This window comes from Actinia tenebrosa, unplaced genomic scaffold, assembly GCF_029948245.1.
Source record: "Actinia tenebrosa isolate PJP-AT-01 unplaced genomic scaffold, QUT_ActTen_1.0 PGA_scaffold14__42_contigs__length_11649687, whole genome shotgun sequence".
NCBI lineage: Eukaryota > Metazoa > Cnidaria > Anthozoa > Actiniaria > Actiniidae > Actinia > Actinia tenebrosa.
In genome coordinates, this window is record NW_028292574.1 from 2,523,574 (window position 1) to 2,545,564 (window position 21,991).

General features: G+C 36.2%; 1 protein-coding gene and 1 pseudogene across 1 annotated transcript; both read left to right on the forward strand.

The window, feature by feature from the left end:
• Nucleotides 1–440: 440 nt before the first annotated feature.
• Nucleotides 441–21,319, forward strand: LOC116298700 (adhesion G protein-coupled receptor G2). Its single transcript, XM_031707232.2, has 11 exons — nucleotides 441–565; nucleotides 6,854–6,927; nucleotides 7,288–7,421; nucleotides 7,736–7,824; nucleotides 7,915–7,989; nucleotides 13,653–13,848; nucleotides 15,054–15,247; nucleotides 16,008–16,224; nucleotides 17,286–17,349; nucleotides 17,738–17,825; nucleotides 18,315–21,319. The coding sequence occupies exons 2-11, from the start codon at nucleotides 6,867–6,869 to the stop codon at nucleotides 18,841–18,843; spliced, it is 1,647 nt and encodes a 548-aa protein (XP_031563092.1). The 5' UTR covers nucleotides 441–565; nucleotides 6,854–6,866; the 3' UTR covers nucleotides 18,844–21,319.
• On the forward strand, nucleotides 9,687–11,217 carry LOC148911201 (uncharacterized protein KIAA1958 homolog; annotated as a pseudogene).
• Nucleotides 21,320–21,991: the final 672 nt, after the last annotated feature.

Genomic DNA, 21,991 nt, shown 5'->3' on the forward strand with positions numbered 1-21,991 from the left:
TATATTTGAAACCTTGGCGTTTGTGATCTCAATTCTTTCGATAAAATCGTTAAGGAAGAAGATATTAAATGGTCGGCGAATCTGTTAAAAAACAAAACAAAGAACGCAAATAGAGTTTGAGAAAAAAAGTTTTTTCCTATTTGCAAAGGGAAAAGTTTGAATATTGAAATGTAAATGATAAAAACAGAAGTTTGTTTCCTTCCAATTTTATGCAAAATATTAAACACAAAACGGCAAAAAGGCTGCTCGCCAACGCTTTGAATATTTAACAAAATAAAGCTGTCACAAATTTCGAATTGTAAAGACATTTCATATTTTGTTAGCTTGAGTTCGGCACAATTTACGTTTACGAATGTAACAGCCAATCAGGTAGACTTAGCTAAAGCCTGTCAGCGAGCTCGATACACACAGCTGCAAGTTCTCTTTTTTCCAGTTCCCAAAGAACTTGAAAGCCATCAGTTCCCTTGGATTAGCAAGCTAACAAGAAAACAAAAACGTCCCAAGTGTGAAAGAGAACTTGGGGGACCTATAGACTTATCTTCGTGAAGCTTGAAACCCATTCAAGGTATATATCAACCACTTGCATTGTTCTTTTAGGCAATTGACACTTTTGAATTAATTAAGATCTTTGTAAGATAAAAGTTAAGATTTTTTGTAGTAAGTGTTCAGCCCGAAATTTCATATAAGCCAAAAAACTAAGACCACAAATACTTAAACCTTTTCATAACATAAACGTGGTCGTAAGAGCAATTTAAGAAAAAAAACACCCCTCTTATATATCTATTCTCCTATAGTTCAGATTCGTTTTAGTTTTTCACTTTATACATGTATATTGCAAGGTTTATGCATTAGTTAATACGTTTGTCGTTGCTGTAGACAATGAAATTCACTATTGAGAGAACATTAATTTACCTATGATTTTGCCCGGCTTTTCTTGTAACATAAGTTTTAGATATGGTCTATGGTTAATACTAGACGTTTTCAAATATAAAGAAAGCTTATTTTTCAAAGAAAAGAAAAAAGAGAACAAAAATGTTCTGTTGAATTTGACGCAGTTGAAATCGAAATTTCAGATTACTAGTTTTTCGATTCGTTAAAATGGCCTTTTGATTATTCTTCTAGAGTGGATAGAATAATGTCATACTCGGTAAAGGGCTTTGATCCTGGAAAGAAGGTCCGTCAAACGCGCGCTGCATCCCATTTATCTGCAATTATATTTCTTTAATAATGCTCCTTATTACGATCGTGAATTATATAATTAAACTCCCATTTTTTATTTTCTTATATATGTGATAATATTTTTAATTAAAAAAAAGGAACACCTTGCACATGATGGATTTTTATTGCGGGAGGTCTGAGAATTACCAAGCCAAACCAAGAACCTAGTTATAATACTGACGCATATTGACAACACATCTAGAAATACGTACATTAGCTAACAACGCCTACTAGAAACATCTTTAGCATTTAGTATTATCACTTCACTAGAAGGTCAGGAAACCGATAACTTAAATAATAAGAGTACGATAAAGAGGATCTTATTTAAAGGCTGTCTTTAAATGATGTATTACCTATCCCATAATTTCTGATAGACTTCTGGATGGATGGATGGATGGATGGATGGATGGATGGATGGATGGATGGATGGATGGATGGATGGATGGATGGATGGATGGATGGATGGATGGATGGATGGATGGATGCTTGCATGCATGCATGCTGGATGGATGGATGGATATATAAATGGGAAGCAAAGAAAGGGAAAGTAATAGAATGGAAGGAAAAGAAAAATGAAAGAATACAAAATTAAAGGAAATTAAAGGAGTACGAGAATAGAATAGAATGGAATGAAATGGAAATAAAAGAAGAAACGTAATGTAAAGTAAAGTAAAGCAAGAGGTCTAGAAAGAACGATAGGAATTGCTCTCACGTTCTCTGTTGCAGCAAGGCATTGAAAGAATGGATGAACGTGTTGGTAATAAGAAGGAAAAAACGAAAGAAAGAAGAAATGTTCGACATCGGGAAGAACAAGAAAAAATGAACCACTGATTAAACTGTATGATTTAAGCGAACCAGAAAGAGAAAAACATCTAAACAAAGAAAGAGGAAAAAATTAGAGAAGGCTAAATAAAATAAGTGTAGATCTTAAAGTTACACTAAATCGATTTTCTATCATGAATTAACATAAGTTCATATATTATTCTTCCTGCGCCATATGCTCGACTCGACATTTTTATTCCTGTGTTTGTTTAATATTTCTAGACCCATTTTCTACACATTTTCATGCACTGTTTGCACATTTTCTATATTATACAAATTATCATGCGACATCTCTTCCATTACTAAAACCTTCATCACCTAACCAGACGAGACAAATCATCTGGCATCATACAAATGGGAGACGCTCTTAGTGACCTGTTAGTCAAATTCGCGTGAAGATTTCACATTTTGCGTTAAGATTCGTTGTATTTCCTCTCGAAAACAATAGTACGTCATTAAAAGTGAAGAGGTCTAATCGAGTGATTTTACGTCAATCGGTGATGGGAAAATACTTATACTTTACGCATTCATTCAGTCATAATACACAGTTCCGGTAATCTAAAAATAAAATCAACACAGCCATAATCATTAGTAAAAACTAAGTTAGTAAAAGACGTTAAAGAATCAAAATACGCAAATTCTCTTTTTCTACTTTCTTAATTAGTGACCGGTATTGACGTTTTCTTGTAAGGATTTAATGAAAATACAAATATTACATCTCACCATCATTCACAATCATTTTTTCCCCTACCTATTATTGGTCAAAACGTCGGCAAATATCACTTAAAGTGAAAAAAGCAAGCTGAGATCTTAAAATGTTTATGTATGATCAAGTTGACAGTTGATTTAGCCCTGTGTACATTGGGAATTTTGCAAAAACATTGTGTGGTATGGTGTTTTGATATCGTGTTTGGATAGAAAATATTTTTGTGAGCCGAAAAGTCTTTTTCTCCAACAACCATTTAATTTCGATGGGCAAATTATTAGTGGGTAGCTCAAATATTTTGAAACACCCGCATTAACGACGTGACAAGTACAAACAACTGCAGATCCCATCACTGCAAATGATTTAAGAACTGAGACTTTTTTAAAGGAAAATTATTTTCGTTCTTTTGGTTAGGCAATCGAGATCAAGCATTCCTATGTTTCTATCTATCAGCTTGTCTGTTATTCCATCTGTCTTTCTGTCCATATGTCTGTCTGTCTGTCTGACCGGTCTATCCATCCACCCCATCTGTCTATCTAGACTCAGTCAAAGTATTTGCCCCTATGTTGTTTATAGGGACAATCTAATTGATCTAGTTGCATATTGTATGGAACCATACTGAAAAACGATAACCAAACGCAAATGAAAACGGGGCTATGCAATAAATACAAATGCTAAACTGCTTCGCTTATACTAGGTTTACCTATTAAGATGAAAATGTCAAAATTTACCAATAATTTGTGGACAGACCTGTTGTTTTCTAAAATTTCCTGTGAAGGTTTATAAATTAATTAATTAATTAAGGGCTGATTGACTTCGGAAAAAAATAAGGATGACTATTTAGTTGTATCTCTGTACCTTTGAGTCTTTGTAACTTAGTTTACAACTATGTAGTCTGTGCATGTATCTTGCAACTCGAATTAGCCAAGGACACGCATACAATGCATTCATTTTAATTCAGGAACACTGACAAGCAATGAATTAAGAACGAAATTTTAAAATATACGTTCCGCTGAACTACTTTTTCAGAATTTACAATCATCAGACAAAAAGATGTCACAATATGTAAAATCATATTTTGCCGTTGAAAAGAACCGTAAAGTATTTTAATCAGTATTAAAATACTGATTTTGAGAAACGTTTTGATGGAGAAGTTAGCATGGATTCATACAATGAAAAAAGACCCATATTTCCAAAAGATTATGGAAACTAGACAAGAACTTATGGCTGGGAGTACGCGACACAAGTTGCAATTCAACAGCGAAAACATCTGTTAAACAATTGATTTGGACCGCGTCAAAATGATGAGACAGATGAAGAGGAAGATTTGCAATATCATCAACCTCTAAGGGACATTGTCTCGCCGTACCTCCTCAGTAAACTCTTCAAATTATCCAGATGTAATGCTGCTCCTATCTATGCTCATTCTGCTCCTGAACTGCTCATTTTGCTCATGCGTTGCTCTTGATCTGCTCATTCTGCTCCTGAACTGCTCTTTTTACTCATGCGTTGCTCTTAATCTGCTCATTCTGCTCTTGAACTGCTCATTTTGCTCATGCGTTGCTCTTGATCTGCTCACTCTGCTCTTGAACTGCTCATGCGTTGCTCATGCGTTGCTCATGCGTTGCTCTTGATCTGCTCATTCTGCTGAACTGCTCATTTTGCTCATGCGTTGCTCTTGATCTGCTCATTCTGCTCCTGAACTGCTCATTTTGCTCATGCGTTGCTCATGCGTTGCTCTTGATCTGCTCATTCTGCTCCTGAACTGCTCATTTTACTCATGCGTTGCTCTTGATCTGCTCATTCTGCTCTTGAACTGCTCATGCGTTGCTCATGCGTTGCTCTTGATCTGCTCATTCTGCTCCTCAACTGCTCTTTTTACTCATGCGTTGCTCTCGATCTGCTCATTCTGCTCTTGAACTGCACATTTTGCTCTTGAACTGCTCATTTTGCTCATGCGTCGTTCTTGATCTGCTCATTCTGCTCCGAAGGATTTAGGTGTATGCCATTCGCTAACCCTACAATTTTGTTTCATTCAGAACTTGAGCTAATCTCTCCGACGAAACAAGTAAACAAACCGCTGTATTAGAATGAATGGAATAAGAGTTTGTGATACGCAGTCACTCAACCGAAGGACTGATTAGGCTAAGCAGGCACTCAGCCGAAGAACATGCGATGTATTGAATACTGCTCCTAACTAGTATTTACTGGGGTACGACCTCCGAGCTAGACCTCTTGATCCGGATAGAGAGCCATTAAAATTTCCCAACTGCATGTCCCTACTTTTATCACCTCAAAGCACGAAGGAAGGACAATTTGGAGTAGTGACCATGTTAAAAATGTCCCAACTGTCCCGACTATAGCCTTGAAGGGCGTTAGAGAAAGGACATTTTCGAATAGCCAATCATAGAAATGTCTCGACTGTCTCGAATTCAGCATTGAAAGGCGTGAGTGAAAGGACAGCTTCGAATAGTCAAAATATAAATGTCCCGACTGTCCCGACCATCGCCTTTTAAAATAGTAATTTTCGTTTGTTCTTACGACATTTATATCATAAATTAAAAACGTGGCCCTAGTGGCCCTCATCGTGTTCGAAATAGTTATTTTCTTCTTTTCTGAAATCGAATAAACTCATGAAAAAGTGGCCCTGTTGGCCCTCTCTTGAGATCTTAGGATAAATTATATAATCGATATAAGATATACGCATTTCATTGTGTAGTTTTTCATGAAATGAAATTGTTGTAAGTGAACTTATTTTATTACGTTTTTTTAATTCAGTGAAAGTTTAAGAGATAAAGTATCTTTCAATATACCAAAAGTCATGTAGTGTTTGAGTTGCTCAAAAAGAGAAGTTTTAGTTTACTTTGAATGAATTTAGCTAAAGTTTAAAGTTTTCTGAAATACTAGTTAACAAAAGTGAGGCTTTATTTTGCAAAACATGTAAATGCAAAGCAAAAAAGGCATCAAAAGAAGACCTCAAGAACTCAACATGAGTTGAGAAGAAAACTGTCGTACTTCAAATTTCCTTTAGACTTCAAGATATTCACAATCAACTGAAGAATGAAAAATACTACCGTCTTCCATTTGTTTTCTTGCCTTTTATTGGGGAAAAAACTGAAAATCTCTTCAGAAATGAATGAAAAGCTTTGAAAAATTACGGCTCGCTGAACATGGATAGTCTTTTGTCATTTTTCAACGTTTTGACTGTTTAGTGTTGAAGCAGGCCGCCATATGCACAATGGCTGAAGTCATGAAGACACACTTTCGACTCATTTAAAAAAGATACTGCCCACTCTCCTGTCCACAAATGCATTCAAATTCAAGTGTGGACGAAATATTCCTGAAATATGGAAATACTTCATGAGCAGATGAGCCTAGAAAACTAGATAAAACCGACGGCGTTAACGAAATAAACAACTGCCTTCATCAACCGATCGATTCAGATAAGTTCAAACTTGTCGTTGTATTAACTTACTAATATAACAAATTTACATTAATTCATCTTCTTGTAAAACTATCTTAATTTCATTTACTGAATTAGCCGCTATTCACCACCCTTTAGTTCGTAGTTTCACCTAGTTTTAGTTTTAGTCTTTCTAGTTTTTCTAGTCGTGCAAATCGCTCAACTAGTGCCGTGTAGAGCCTTGAGCCTTGAAAGAGTTGTCGCTTGTTTGATAAGTTTTACATTAAATGCCAGTGACTTTCAGTTATCTTTAATAATTTATTAAGGTTTCCCACAAATTGACCAATCATAGCGCGTGAATTTACCTTGCCATATAATAATAAAAATTCTTGATGCGTGAAGTTTAATAATTATCTGCATAGCCGGCTCATCGAAGTTGTACTGAGGCGAATCTAGCTGGTAATTAATCAATCTGAAGACATAGAATAAATTAGGAATAACAAATGGAACTGTCACGCAAACTGTATACAATGAGGTGAAAAAATTCTCTCCTGTCTTGATTAATAGTTATGACGTCATCCTGCCGAATCCGGAGGGGCTTAAAAAGTACCCCCTAAGAAGTATCCCCCTTTCGCACCGGTGCCGCACCGGAGTGGATTATGTAGAATCTTTATTTGTATAGTACTATTTTGTTTTTCTTTTAGATTACTCTTGACCATGAATCACTCACGTTTTGCATACAAGATATTGGTGTGTTGGTGTATTCTACTTTCAGTTGGTAAGGCTAAATAAATGTTTTCTTCTCAAATTAATCAGATACTATCTGTTAAATGCCTTCTTAAACTTTGTCGACGTCTGAGCTTATAAACTATATACAGAGCAGACTAAATACACTGCTCGATATATATAGCGAAAATAATGATCCTCTCATTCATTTATACTCTTCAATGTTTTAGGTGAACACAGACTCATTCACATCTATTTCACACGCAAAAGAGAACGCTTTCGATTGAAGAGTCTTAAATCTGAATATTGTCGTGACATATCGCTGATTGCATCATCACATCAACCCTAGTGCATTCTGGTTCTTATTTGTCATGTATATAAGTAAACTGAAATTGGTATTCTTCTTGTCCAGGTTTGGTGACGGGTGATAATCACACCCTTTTCTACCGTGCATCTGGTGTTATTCTCAACCGTAACTTCAGCATTAATTTAATGGACACTGAATCGAAACTTCGCAAAACCCTTTCACAAGATATTTTTGATGGAGTGAGTGATAATATATAATTAACTGTCTATCATCTTTGTTGTCTGTTTCAATGTTTATTGATATTCCCTCTTGTTGATGTTGTCCTGTTTGTTGTTGTTGTAGTCTTTTTTTGCTTTCCCTTTCCCTTTCCCTTTTGCTTTTGCTATTGCTTTTGGTAAAGTTTGTATCTGAGACGCGCTCTGCAGCTTGATTCATTGTAGTTATATGTAGATGACTGGAGCTATGTAGATAATATTCTTTCTCTCTAGCTATTTTCACCTTTGTAACAATTACCTTTTTTACACTTTTATTTATATGGTTTTTTTTTTTCTAGTTTCAGGCTTTTGTTACATTAGTCATAAATTCTGTAAAGCAAAGCGAAGAAACATTTCCGAACATGACAATGACACATGTTTTTTATAGGTATACATCAGTTTTTATTTCAGCCCTAGCTTTATTTACAACACCCGCTTATAACACATATTTCATTCCCTTTTAAAATCTTGTTTATAGCCCGCCGTCAAATGTTGAACCTACAAATTCAACTCTCATAGAAAAGGAAACAAAAATCTTTAAGCAGCCGACAATGTAAGTTAAAATTACAATTTTGTAATGCCGCTATGTTGAACTAGATCTTTAACCACTCTGGACGACCGCGCATTTGAAGTTGCTGCGCCTAAGCTGTGGAACGCCATCCCAGCAGAAATACGCAATGCCAGTAGCACGCAATCATTCAAGAAGCTGCTTAAAACGCATTTATTCAATAAGCATTTTGCAGATAAGTTTTATAATCATATTATATATATACACTCGATTGCAGAAACGTTGTAGTATACATTTATACATTTATACAAATACCTAATGAGATGCATATTGCAATTTTACTTTTTTAACCCTCAAAATCAATTGATTTATAATCTGTAGGATGTAAAACACAAGAATAAAATATTTTGATGTTCATTGAATGAAACAAATAATAAATAAAGCGAGTTTTCTGTTTTGCATATCATTAGATATACTGAATAAATTAGGTATTTATATAAATGTATACTACAACCTCTCTGCAATCAAGTGTATATATATACATACACACCCATGATTATTATTATCCATTGACCCCTTGCAGCAATTCCTGGCGGGCGTGATCCGGTAGGCAGAGCAATAGACACTACCTTATGGCCAGTTTGTTGCTTGCCCTCCTGGTTGCGCTGCTTTGGGGTTGATGCAACGGGTCTACAAGGTATGTTTAGATCATAATATATATTTCTAGGAGGTTACTAATTTTAATCAGTTTTGTAATGCGCGTGTGAGCATCTTCCTATGTAATACGCGCAATATAAGTATTAAATTATTATTATTAAATTATTACTTCTTATTTACTATTATATAAAAATACCAAGTTATTCGGCTCTTCTCGGTAAGTTAATCGTAATAAAATACTGAATAAGCCAGTTCTTTAACCAACACCAACGAACCCAGCCATCCATTAGACTTCTCTGACGGCTAAGAGACCACGAAGCATTTCGGAGACGCAAAAACTTTGATGCAATAAATATTTTGCAAATGTCCCTAAAACACTGGTGAATCGCATTTCCAAGGGTCCTGTGCATATCCATAAACCAACAAATAAAAACCATTAACAAGTTTTTGTGTTGTAAAATGTGATTTTATTTATAAAGATTACTTCGCGGAAAGATCTTCCACATTGGCCTACTTACACACACGCTCGTTAAGCATAAACTAGTCACTGGGCGAACTAACATTAACTTTGTAAAGAGTGAAAGTAGTCAAGTAGAATATATTTGAATGGGCGCTCTTGTGCTCATAAATGTTCCGGATGTGACTCCTCATTCTGCCCGATTGCGAGCGTACGGTTTCAAGAGTTATGAAGTAACATAAAACGAATGAGCTAGTCTTAAGCGAGTAATTTTTATGATACTAAACAAAGAAAGCGTCCACAGCGCTTTTAGCGAACTTTGAAAATCAGATTTTTCCAAGAAACAAAGTGGCTTTTGATTGGACGCATCATTTCTTTTTCGCACACATGAAGAAACAGCGTAAGCTGTTTCGGATTGCTAATAACTCCGCAAGTGAAAAATAGGCGCTCAATAAGCGCATGTGGCAACTGCCATAAGAAGTTATTGTTATATAAAGGAAAAGAAAGGAATGGAGCTGAGTAAGTTGGTAGCTGACTATTGTGATATATGAAGGATATATGGGTAATTGAATTAGCGGTGTTGGTGAAAAAATTTTATCTCATAGATACTGAGATTTACACACGGAAATCTACTTTAGTAAATTCTCGTTCGTGTGCTGAATTTAGCCAATGAGAAAGGCGAACGATGTATTTTCACTAGTGAAAAGTTATCGTTCGTCCGATCAGAAACAAGATCGACGAAGCCTCACTGTGTCAACAAACTGGCGCCTTTGCAACTTGAGCGAAAATGGCTGCAGAAAGCTCCAGATTTGTGTCACTCGACAATTCAGTAGAGTCGTTTATTCAAGAACAAGATGAATACAAATACTGTGAAAAAGACGACAAGAGATGTTTCCTTGTTAACCAAGTTTCTTCAAACTAAAGGTGAAACTCGCAGCGAGATAGCCGACATTCCTCCTGCCGAGCTGAATGAACTTCTCAGTGAGTTTTTCGTGTGTGTACGAACCAAAGAAGGCCAAGAGTACGAACCGTCGTCGCTACGAGGGATGAGGGATGTTGTCTAGTTTTGAAAGACATCTTAAATCAAAGTCCTATCCAAACAGCATTATCAATGATCTTGTGTTTGAAAAAACGCGAAAAACACTATCCTCCAAGCAGAAACAGCTAAAGAAACTAGGGAAGGGAAACAAACATAACGCTTCCGTCGCCATTACAGATGACGAAATTAAGATATTACACGACAAAGGACAGCTTGGTTTATCAAGTCCAGAAACGATTTTGAATACCGTTTGGCTCAATAACTCTTCATTTTGGCCTAAGAGGAGTAGAAGAGCACCACAATATGCGCTGGGGTGATGTAAAACTGTGCAAAAATGACAGCGGCACTGAATACTTGTAGTTCAACGAACGCGAAACTAAAACACGCACTGGCATGAACCCACGCGATGTGAGACTCTTTCCACCTAAATGTTTTCGACTGATGGGAGCGAAAGGGATCTAGTGGCAGTCTACAAAACCTTTGCTATGAAAAGACCTGAAAAGATGAGAAGTCCAGATGCTCCATTTTACATCGCTGTCAACAATATAAAATCAAAGTCCCTTGATAAATTCTGGTTCAAGAACAATGCAGTCGGCGTCAATTAACTTGGAAGTCTCATGAAAGAAATGACAAGAAAAGCAGGATTGAATAATGATAAGCTTCGCAACCATAGTGCTAGGAAAACAATGATTCAAACTCTAAGCGAAAACAACGTGCCGCCAACTCAAATTGCTCAACTGTCTGGGCATAAAAACCTAAAAAGTGTTGAGAATGACAGTCATCTAAGTACAAGACAGCAGATGGAAATGTCCCATATGCTCACAAATATTAGTAATACGTGTACTAGTGTCACTCCATTCACCCAAACTACAAACACATCAACTTCAAATGTTCAAGAAGTTTCTCCTGTCATGAACTCTGGACAACGAGCTGCAATGGCATTGTTTCAGTTCAAACGCCGTAATTCATGGCCGTAATTCAATTTTCAGTTACAATAAACGCTGTAAATCAGTCACCACCACTTACTCCGCTCTACGAAAACCCTCCAAAGCAGCGGAAAAGAATAAGAATTGAAAGTGATTCTGATGATTAGTAAATTCTATCACTAAGGTAGCCACAGTATGCATTTTTTTTATTCAAATTGTCAGTTAACTTAAATATTTCAAGATTTTTATATTTCATTCTGTAAACATACATGCTGTTTTTGTGTCTTAAAAAATGACCAGATTTATTTCAATTGTCAAACTTTCTGACTTGAATTTGTAAACTATATGTAATATAAAACAAAATTAAATTCAGTTTATTAATTAAAACCCTTTTCTTAGTGCAGTAGTGTCCAAGTTTTTGATTGTTCGTTTTTAGTCAATAAGGTTATCAGTCAATATGGTCGCCTGGCCTGTAGACCAACAACTATATTAGTTTTATTGTTAGAAGTTTTGATCGTTGAAATCTCAGTATCTATGAGATAAATAAATTACAGAATGTAAAATGCTTGTACGGTTTTTATGCACTCGTTAATGCGTATCAGAAAACGAACGAGTGAGCGTAGCGAACGAGTGAGTTTTCTGATACTTCTCAACTCGTGCATAAAAACCGTACGCGCGCATTTTCCATTAAGTAATCTCTATGTAAACATATATCATATATTTACATATGATATATTATATATTATATATATAAAACGAAATGTTGATATTGATTTTATGAATTTAAGGGCTTAAACTAACATTGGCAATCGTATATGTATGTTTTGTTTTATGTGTTTGTGTGTGTTGTAAGATATAACTTTAAAAAGCAATAATTCGATAGGAGAACAACAATTTTATTTTCGCCTCTACCGGGCAGTAGCCACAAAAATCTATTTTCATTGGCATCGCCAACTATTCCGGTCATGCGCCCGCGTACAAATGCAGCGGTGTCGCTTGAAAGCGTTAAGCGAGTTAAGTCAGATTTTACAAAGAAATGTATAGAGAGTCAAGATAGTTTTCGATTTATAAATTTCTGTGTAAACAGTTTTCCACTTGCCGGGGTAGAAAAACAATATATAACATTAAAGCATTTGATTTTTACCAAACATACTTTAATTTGTTTGGAAAAACCTTTTCGTCTCGATAGTTAGATTTTAACAGCCTTCTTGCCATATGTGCTTTGTTAAATTGCAAAAAAAACACAAAAGGTCAAATATTATAAACAGGATTTCTCAAAATCAGAACTAGTTACCTCATTTGCCGGGGTCGATCCTTAAAATACGCACATTCTAAATTACTGATGTCGAATCTATGGTCGATTGAACGAATTTATACTTTTCGTTTTTTACTTTCAAAAAGCTCCGATTTGAGACGAATATTTGTGAGATCCTTCTTCAAGAATAGGCACTTTGTGAAGCAAAAACCTTGAAAATTATTCGCAAAACACGGCATGTTTGGTACCAAAATATAGCTTGAACCCTCAGCTCTCGTTTGCCATCGTTTGTAATAGGATACTATTAAAGCACAGGAATACCGTAGCAAAAAGTTTTGTTTCTATAAGTCCGGGCCTGGGAGAGCTTGGGCTTTCTGTGGTTTTTATTTTATACATGATATCCGCTGACTTGGCGAGCGGCGCATGGCCGGAATAGTTGGCGATGATGAGATCAATGAACGAGCGAAAATTCATTGAATACATTTTTGGCTAATCTCGACATGCATAGGATATCATAATTGATATGATTAATGTTATTAAGTTTTTTACCTTCACTCATATTTTTATTTTGAACTTCTATATTCAATTCCCCTGTCTCGGACATTGAACTCAGTATTATTTACTAATAAACATTGTAAAGCGCCACCCGGCTAGTTCAGTTGGTAAGAGCGTCAGTCTGTTGTGCGGGAGGTCGTGGTTCAAGCCTCGGCCGGACCAACATTCAGGGTCTTAAAATAACTGAGGAGAAGGTGCTGCCTCTGTAATTATACCTGCAAATGGTTAGACCTTCAAGTCTTCTCGGACAAGGACTTAAAACCGTAGGCCCTGTCTCCCAACCCTTCCTAACCTACAGTTAAATGGGGGACATAAAAGAACCTGTTGAATTATTCGTATAAGAGTAGGGGATTGTCTCCCGGTTCAACAGCCTATCCCAATCAGGAGGCATTAATACTAACTTACTAACAAATCACTCTAATTGTAAGTTGCACGGCTGCTACTAGTGCCTAAATACGCAGCCCGTAAAGTCCTCCACTGATTATGATTGTGAAACGCATTGAGACCATGTAAAATGTGCTATATAAGAACCCCGTTATTATTATTATTATTATTATTATTATTATTATTATTGTTGTTGTTGAAGCTATGCGACATTGACGCTATATAAAATATACATATTATTATTATTATTATTATTATTATTATTATTATTGTTTATTGTTTATTGTGCAAAGACGCTTATCAGGGGTAGAATGTCAATCAAGGCCGTTGAAAATTTGATTTTTTTAAATATTTTCTTTACTAGTTATTAATGTTATAGTTCATTCGGTTGTCATACTCTGTTTTTATGTATTAATCATCTGTTTTTTGTCTTAGTGGCGTTTACTTTCTAGTGCTGCTCCATCTTGACTTTGATATTGCAAAGGAAGCAGGCAGTATGAAAGATGTCGAGAAAGTCAAGGATAAGTTGAAATACATTAGTACGTATTTGCGAACGCGAATAACAACATCAGGCAAACGCGAAGGATGGTTAAGTCCAAAACTCCAAATTAATGATACGATAATATTTGAGGTAACTATAATACTAAACGTCATTCTAAAGATTACTAAGCTAGGCTCAGGTCAAACGTCGAACTTCAAATGAATCGAACCTTATAGAAACAATGGATAACGAGGCGGTCTTCTTTGATGTCATTAGGTTCGGCTCATGTGAAATTCGTTTGACATGAGGGTTCGGAAAAATTCGAACTGAATCGAATTATGTTTATCTATCTCCTATCCACAATTCATACATACATTTACTGTATAAATACATGTAATCTGTGATACATGAGTGCCTTTAAACACCCATTGTTACTAAATAGTCATGAAACAATAGAAAACAATGTATATTGCAATTCGTACCATGGGAATTTAGTTTTGTGTTAAGTGTAGTGTTTACACTTTATTATCTAAGTATAACAGCTTTATGTAGTGTTTAAAAAACGAGTAGGAGTGTTTTATCAGGTATAAAAGCACGAGGCGTAGCCGAGTGCTTTTATACCTGATAAAACACGATCTACGTGTTTTTTGAACTGCTTAAAACACTTATGAACAATTTATAAGATTTTGTTTCAACTGGAGCCACCATACACGTCACGAACATGGATTTTTATACTTCCATAGAGATTTGACGTCAAGGGCATGCGCAACCAGATTCAATAGAAGCTCCCACACGTTGGATATTGCGTGCCAAGGCAAAGACAGTCACGTTAGTCAAAGATCTTTAGGGTTGACTATGACCTTGATGAAGCTCTATGTCTTCATCTAAACTTGGATGCATACTTCATCCCTGATGAAGTCATCCTCATAGTATTCGAGTGGTCTTTATATAAAGATCACATGTGTCTTTATATAAAGACACATGTGTCTCCATATAAAATCACTTGAATACTAATGAAGAGGACTTTATCGGGTATAAAGGTTCATGCACGTGACGTGTATGGTGGCTCCAATTGGACCATAAGCTTATGAATTATTAATGAGTGTTTTAATTGGTTATATTATATTTAGGATAGCAGTTGCGCTCTGATTGGTCGAGAACTATGCTTTAATAGTGAACGGAGCACAGGTTCATGCCATCCGCAGCTATCCGCGTGCGCAATATGTGTTGCTAGATCCTGCGACCGTCTTTTGTGTGTGTGTGTGTTAGTAGCTATATAATTAAACGGATAAAACATCTTTTTCTTTTTCAAGAATTGTTCTTACACTTCTTTCTATGTGTTTGTTTTCAAACAGAACCTTCCAGAAACGGAAGCTCATCGAATAGAAGATGTTTTAAAATACAGGACCCATTATGTGGCAGCTTTTCTTCACCAGAACGATGGAATTTCCAAGAAAAATCTTGACGTACTTTCTATATTGTCTTACGTTGGCTGTGGTCTTTCACTATTTGGACTATCTCTGACTATTATCACCATCATGTTTTCAAGGTAATGTTAGGTTGATCAGCATGAGAAGAGTGACATTGCAACCTTTAATTAAGCTTTTTCACTTACCGCTCTATACCAGGTGCGCATGCACCTCGGAATTACCTTAGGAATCCTTGAAAGCTTTAAAAACTAGGTATCCTTTGGTATTTCGTGCAAGAAAAGGAAGGAAAAGATATCTGCGCTCAGGAAACAAACGATCCTTAACGATTTTTTTTATTTCAATGGACAGTAGGTGGATTGTTGTCATAAGAACATAAATTGTTCAAGGTTCAAAATCAATGCAACTCAGGCTCCGTGGAGGCAGGTCCCTGTGATTTTGTGACATTTGTTTTAGTTTTTAAGGGCAAGTCCCAATATAAAATGATATGGAAACATCATTAAGGAATATAAAACGCTGGCGTCTCCGTACTATGATATAAATACGCTAGGACCTGTACAGCACGAGAGAAACAAGCTCGGGAACATTGGAGTAGCCTAGTGTTTTATATTTAATATAATATTTTTTGACAACTTTGCGCGATCATGTCCCTATCTGTCCTCTCATACAAACAAGGTGGTCAGCAAATCAGCGCGCACATTTTATAATTATATATATAGCTGTATATAGAATATATATATATATATATCGAGAGAGAGAGAGAGAGAGAGGGAGAGAGAGGGAGAGACTGAAGTCCATAAAAACACTTTGTCACGACAATGAATCAACGTTTCAACGCGCGCTTAAAAAAGTAAGGTAGTAAGGTAATGTTGTTTACTGCAGAAAACTACGACGGTTGAGAGCAAATCAAATTCTTGTGCAGATGTGTGTGGCCCTTTTGGGATCACTTTTGTTCTACACGTTTGGGATCCGCCAAGTGAAGGATCAGTCTGAGATTGAGACATGTAAAGCCATAGCAGCCATGCTTCACTATTTTGTATTGGCTTCAATGGTTTGGGCAAGTATCGAAGCGTACAATTTGTATCAAGACATCGTAAAGGTAATAATATATTTAAGTGTCTTTTAGCCTGTAACTCGTAAACTTATAGTTAATTTTCATCTTTACGAAAGCCTTCAGATGAGCGCGTTAAGCCCTTGCATGCGTTTTACATTGCAACACTGGCATGAACCTTTTCGTACAAGACGCATCTAATCCACGTACGTACTTCCCATTTGGCACTTCGGTCTCAGCTTCCATGCCTTATGTCTTAAATTCGATTTGTATTTTCAAAGAAAAACATTACTTGGTATAGATTCGTTGTGCAAGGAGAGGTTTTAGCCTTGATTCAGGGAAAATTTGTAGCTAAAGAGCAGATAAAAAAGATGGCGGGTGCTTTGTGTTGTTCATATATATCATAACAAGCTGGGGTATGGATACGGGAACTTAAGCGAGACTCAAAGTAGTGTGCACATTGCATGCATGTAGGTGATTTTTCTGTTTCTGCAGTGTCCCAGGTTAGGCATTCAGTGTGAATCCTATGAAGATTAGCCATCTGATTACGAGCCGTGTTTGCAAATAAATACCATGAATCTTGGCGCTCCCAATCCTTGACGAGCAGGAAAAATTAAACAAAATGACGGACAAGGTCATTGCAATGACAATTGTCATTTAGGCGAGGATTTAAATGCGTAACAAATATTTCTACTTTAAAGAATATGTTGTCCACATGAAGACCAGGAATTTACGTTCATCAATCAGATTATTTTTCATGGTTTTCTATTAATGGATGACATTTTAAAAGTGTCCGAACAAACTTGCCGCGAAAAATAGGAATTACTACAAACTCCACATCTATCGCTATTCTTAAGTCAGCCCCTGTCGATTTCCATGACGCTTAGGAAAGCCCAACATTTGTTATTAAGAATGTCGACTCGTTTTCAACAAAAAATAAATTATCGGCGAGAAAGTGACATATATAGTTAGTTTAACTTCAAGCTAGATGACCGATGCGAAACTCAAGTCGATTGAGCATGCGCTGGTTCTTTGGGTTCATTCTTTGCTCACCTAGTCAGATCAACTGGAGTTCTTATTTAGTAATTTCTTTGTTTGTTTTTCACCAGGTATTTGACACCTCAGTTTTGACGCAGAACGAATTCATGTGTAGAGTTTCACTTGTCGGATGGGGTTAGTAATAATAGATCATACTATGTACTGAGCTATTAATGCTTGATCGTATTAAACTCATAAAGCGTGCTGATTTATATTTAACAATTATTCGCCGAAGGCGAAGTGAATATTGGGGAATATTTACCGAGACGCGAGTCTTAGACCGGCGAGGTAAATATTCCCCAATCATTACTGAGCCTGAGGCAAATAATTGTTTTAGTACAAATAAAAAAACAGAAGATGAAAGGTATTTTTTTCGGTAACAGCAACAAAGCGGCTGGCCGCCATTTTGGATTTTCGCTCTAGGTGATTATCGTGTGAGAGTGTGAGTTTTTTGACCAATCAGCGCTAGAGATTTTCTATAACCACCTGCGTATTTTTACTAAATATATATATCTTCTACTAGTCGTTCCAGGAATTATCGTTGGTATTACAGTTGTAGCATCCCAAAACAGCTATGGATTCCATGTTCCTGAGACTGAAGATCACACTCTGTAAGATAAAGTTGCATGAAATAATAACAACAGAGTAGATATCGCAACAGAATCACTATCGCAACACAATCACTATCGCTACACAATCACTATCGCAACAAGAACTGAGTCACATAATTCAACAAGCGCGCGCATGCATTATATTTTGTCATTAATTAGTATCCAACTCGTCCTTTCTAATTTGTAATTAAAAAAAAAAAAAAATCAAAATATGCTATTGCTAACACTTCAAATTCTCTCATGTTTTGGGAGATACCTACGTGCTTTATAATTACTGTTATAAATGCCAGCGTTTTTTTTTTCTATTGCAATATGATTAAGGGTAAGTGAGTAAGGTTATACATGCCTTGTAGATCTCGTCCATATTGAGACAATTTTTACTAGCGCATATGTGTTTATTATAGCAAAAATCAACAATATATTTTGCGGCTTTTGCCTTGTTTCACAAACTTCATTATCAATCTCCAAAAAAGTTTTATTATTTGGCAGGTGTTGGATGAAGCAAGATGCGTTCTATTATGCACTATTGTTACCAGTCCTCCTCCTGGTTGTCTTAAACACCGTGTTCTTCGTGATAGTGATGCGTGAGATATTCAAGATGCCTCAAGCCCATGAAAAACGTTCAAAAATGGCTAATTTCCGGGCAACCATCTCTGTGTTCATTTTGCTCGGTCTAAACTGGATTTTTGCAGGATTTGCAGCAACATCGCCTACACTTGTGCTGCAGTACCTCTTTACCATCACCTGCTCGTTCCAGGGATTCGCGATCTTCGTTATGCACGGTATTTTAAAAAGGGAGTTCCAAGAAGCCTGGAAACTGTTCTCCACACATAACAGGGTCATGGAGATCATACGCAGTAGCCACCTGTCGCAGAAAACAACTTCTTCTTCGATATCCAGAAACTCAATGGTGCCTTCCAGTAGCTTGGCTTATAGCAACGCACGCCCAACCAAGTTCAACAGTCTTGGGGACGCAGATTCTGGAATCGATATCAAGCCAAAAGCCGAACAGATGTAACAAGTATGAAACTATCCACTATCCCTTAAGACCGTAATGATGGATGACATAACCTATAATGTTTCTTGACGTTAAGCTAAGTCAAGAAATACATTACTCAATCTAACTGGATTCTTAGCAGAACCATACTGACTGATATATTTGGGCCTAAACAAACTAAGCATAATAATTTTTCTCATTTTAGACCACGTGTCACTCTCTTGATAATAACATTATTTGTTTTAGTTGTACCCTTATTCATGTCTCTTCTCATGCGTAACCATTAAACAAAGAAATTATACTCTAGGGAATGACACGTTGCCTGATGAAATGCGAAAATATTAGATTAGGTTAATGCTTATTTTGACTGCTCCAGATCCAACATAGAATGATGCACATGTGTAGTATAGGCGGAAACGTTACATCCGACATAGTTCGATGATACTTGATTCGTTCAAATTAGGATTAGTATATAAATATTAACTCGATTCGAAGTTAATGCCGAATAAAAGCTGCTTAATTAGGGACTGTTATTACATCTGCAGTGTGTACAGGAAAGTCTTCCCTAACTCCTTACCAATGTCAGGTTTGTGGAGGGGAGAGAGATAACCTTTAAACAAGTGTGAAATACTTGTACGACTACATCTTGGAAATCCTCGATAGCATATGATATATCCTTATTTATTTTGTTTATTTCTTTGTTTTTGCTTGTTTTTGCTTGTCTTTATTGTTGTTTCTTTTTTACCCTTAGTTTTAATTTTACTAATTTTGAATTCTTTTTTCGTTTTTCCCCCTTATTTCTATCCTTTGCTTTGTTTTTCCTTTATTCTTCAGTCTTTAAAAAGATTTTAAGTCAATAGGAACCATGCAGTAGCTAGGTTTGCTGTTTGAATTTCTTTGCACACCACGTAACAGCCAAATAATTCGCATGGGATCACTGCAACAACAAGAGTACAGGAATGCTATTCTTCAAATGAATTGCGTTGTTGGATTTCTTGTAATATCTATACCCATTCCAACTTTTATTATTATGAATTAGATTCATTCCCCAAGACAAGATATTCCTGGTTATAACGTAGTATTAGCACCATTTGAATGTATATATTCTGCTTTTAATGATCTCTTGGAAAGTATTGTTCATTATGCAACATTTTACCTCTCTTGGGTAGAGAGAGAAAAGGGAGTTAGTATGGGAATATCAGACACAAACAAATTGTTATATTTGTAATTGTTTAAATGTATGCAAGAATCGTACCTACTAAACTAATAAGAGTGTCATGTTAAGTGGTTTCTTATCATTGTTTATGAGGGGCACTTGACCTAAGTACAAAGATGGTCATCCATCCTTCACTACACTGATATGGAAACTATCGTATTCAAGCAGAGTGACCTTCATGTGATGCTAATGATTAAATGAAATGCTGTTCTCAAGCAACTAGTGTTGTAAAAGACTATGGGTTAAATAACACGCCCAAAGTAGAAGGGCCCTTAGCATTATTGCACTCTAGGCCTGACATAGCTTTAGCATATACCTATATATATGTATATACACTTGATTGCAAAAAGGCTGTAGTATACAAGTATACATTTATGCATGTATCCAATGAGATGTAAGATATCAAATCAGATGCAGAACTTAAAAAAGTAACTTATTTGGTCTTATTTATCTTCTATTGTATCATAGACATTTAGTATTGCACAAAGTCAAGTTAAAAAAGTATTTTCCACAACATGTAGTGGCTAAGCAATCATATTTAAGCATGTTTTACGTTCTGCATCTCATTTGATATCTTGAATCTCATTAGATATATGTATAATTGTATACTACAACCTCTCTGCAATAAAGTGTATATATACATTGTAATCGTATAGTTGGAATTCGAGGGGGCGAAAACCTCCTTAAGTTCTCAATTAAATAACATGTACAAAGCTGAAAACATTCCGCAGTTGTGTTATTGGTTTCAGTTCGTTTAAGGGTACGAGGTTGTAAGATTATTTGTTTAAAGAATCTAACAATTATTAGAGTGCAATCAAACTACTCTTGAAAAAATGCTAAGATTATGATTCATGTTACCACTTACTATTTAATGGGTTTAGTATTGTGGGGTGCATGTTAAGCCATAGCCGCCATGTTGGTTGATAACGAAACATTCCTCATTAGCTTCTCTTAGGGGCGGATCCAGAGGAGGGGTGCAGGGGGTGCGTACCCCTCCCTGGTTCGACTTTGTGCCCCTACTTTGAAGATAACCAATGCAAAATCTTGTTCTCCCCTCTGATTCCAAGGGTGTACCCCTGGTTTAATTTTGTTGCAGCACCGCTAGATCAATTAACATGGCAGCTGTTTCGTTTGTATTTATATCTCAATTGACTTTGAATCGTGTGGTTGGAAATGTTTGTTTATTTGCACTCTCCGCTAAAGAAGCCGTCAAAAACAGCATGTTTACTAGTTATAACACACTAACCGATTTGAGTAAAAAATTATTTGGGTCGATATGTACTTTAGCACTAGTGTTTTATTTTGACCGAGCCCTTCATAATGACGTCCAAAAGTGTCAAATAAAGCTTGTCGATTTCAAGCCATAACCAAAGGTCTTTTCAATGGATGTGAAAAAAATGTGAATTTCCCAGTATTTTTGCTTTGAAATCAAACAGAGACAGGAATTATGTGGCGTGTACAAGGACGTACTTACGGAAAGACGGAATAACAGACGGTCGGAACTAGCCGGGTATTGGAGCTATCAAAAATCAACTTGATGTGTACGCGGTTAACAATTTTTTAGTATGATGCTCCGCTATAACATGTAATGACGACGAAATTAATTTAGTGTAGGGAATATAAGACTGAGAATCCAAACAGTTTTAAACCCGAAAAGCACTGGCTCGACTTTAATGCTGACTGGAATGTTAGCAAAAGAATAGGCATCCAAAGAAAAAGGAATCCTCACTTTCTTGAATAAAAGTCGCTCAAAAAAAAAAAAAGAAAAAAAAAAAGAAAACTCTTCATACGCTGGGAATCGAAGCCATGTCAAGTCCACCATTTTTTAATTAGATAATTAATTCCAAAATAAAGATGCAAAAAAGCAGTGCCTTCATGCCATACCCCGAGACATCCGCTGGGTCATCGTATGGACTTCGGACATGACGGCAATTAAGTCCCTCTGCCCTTGGG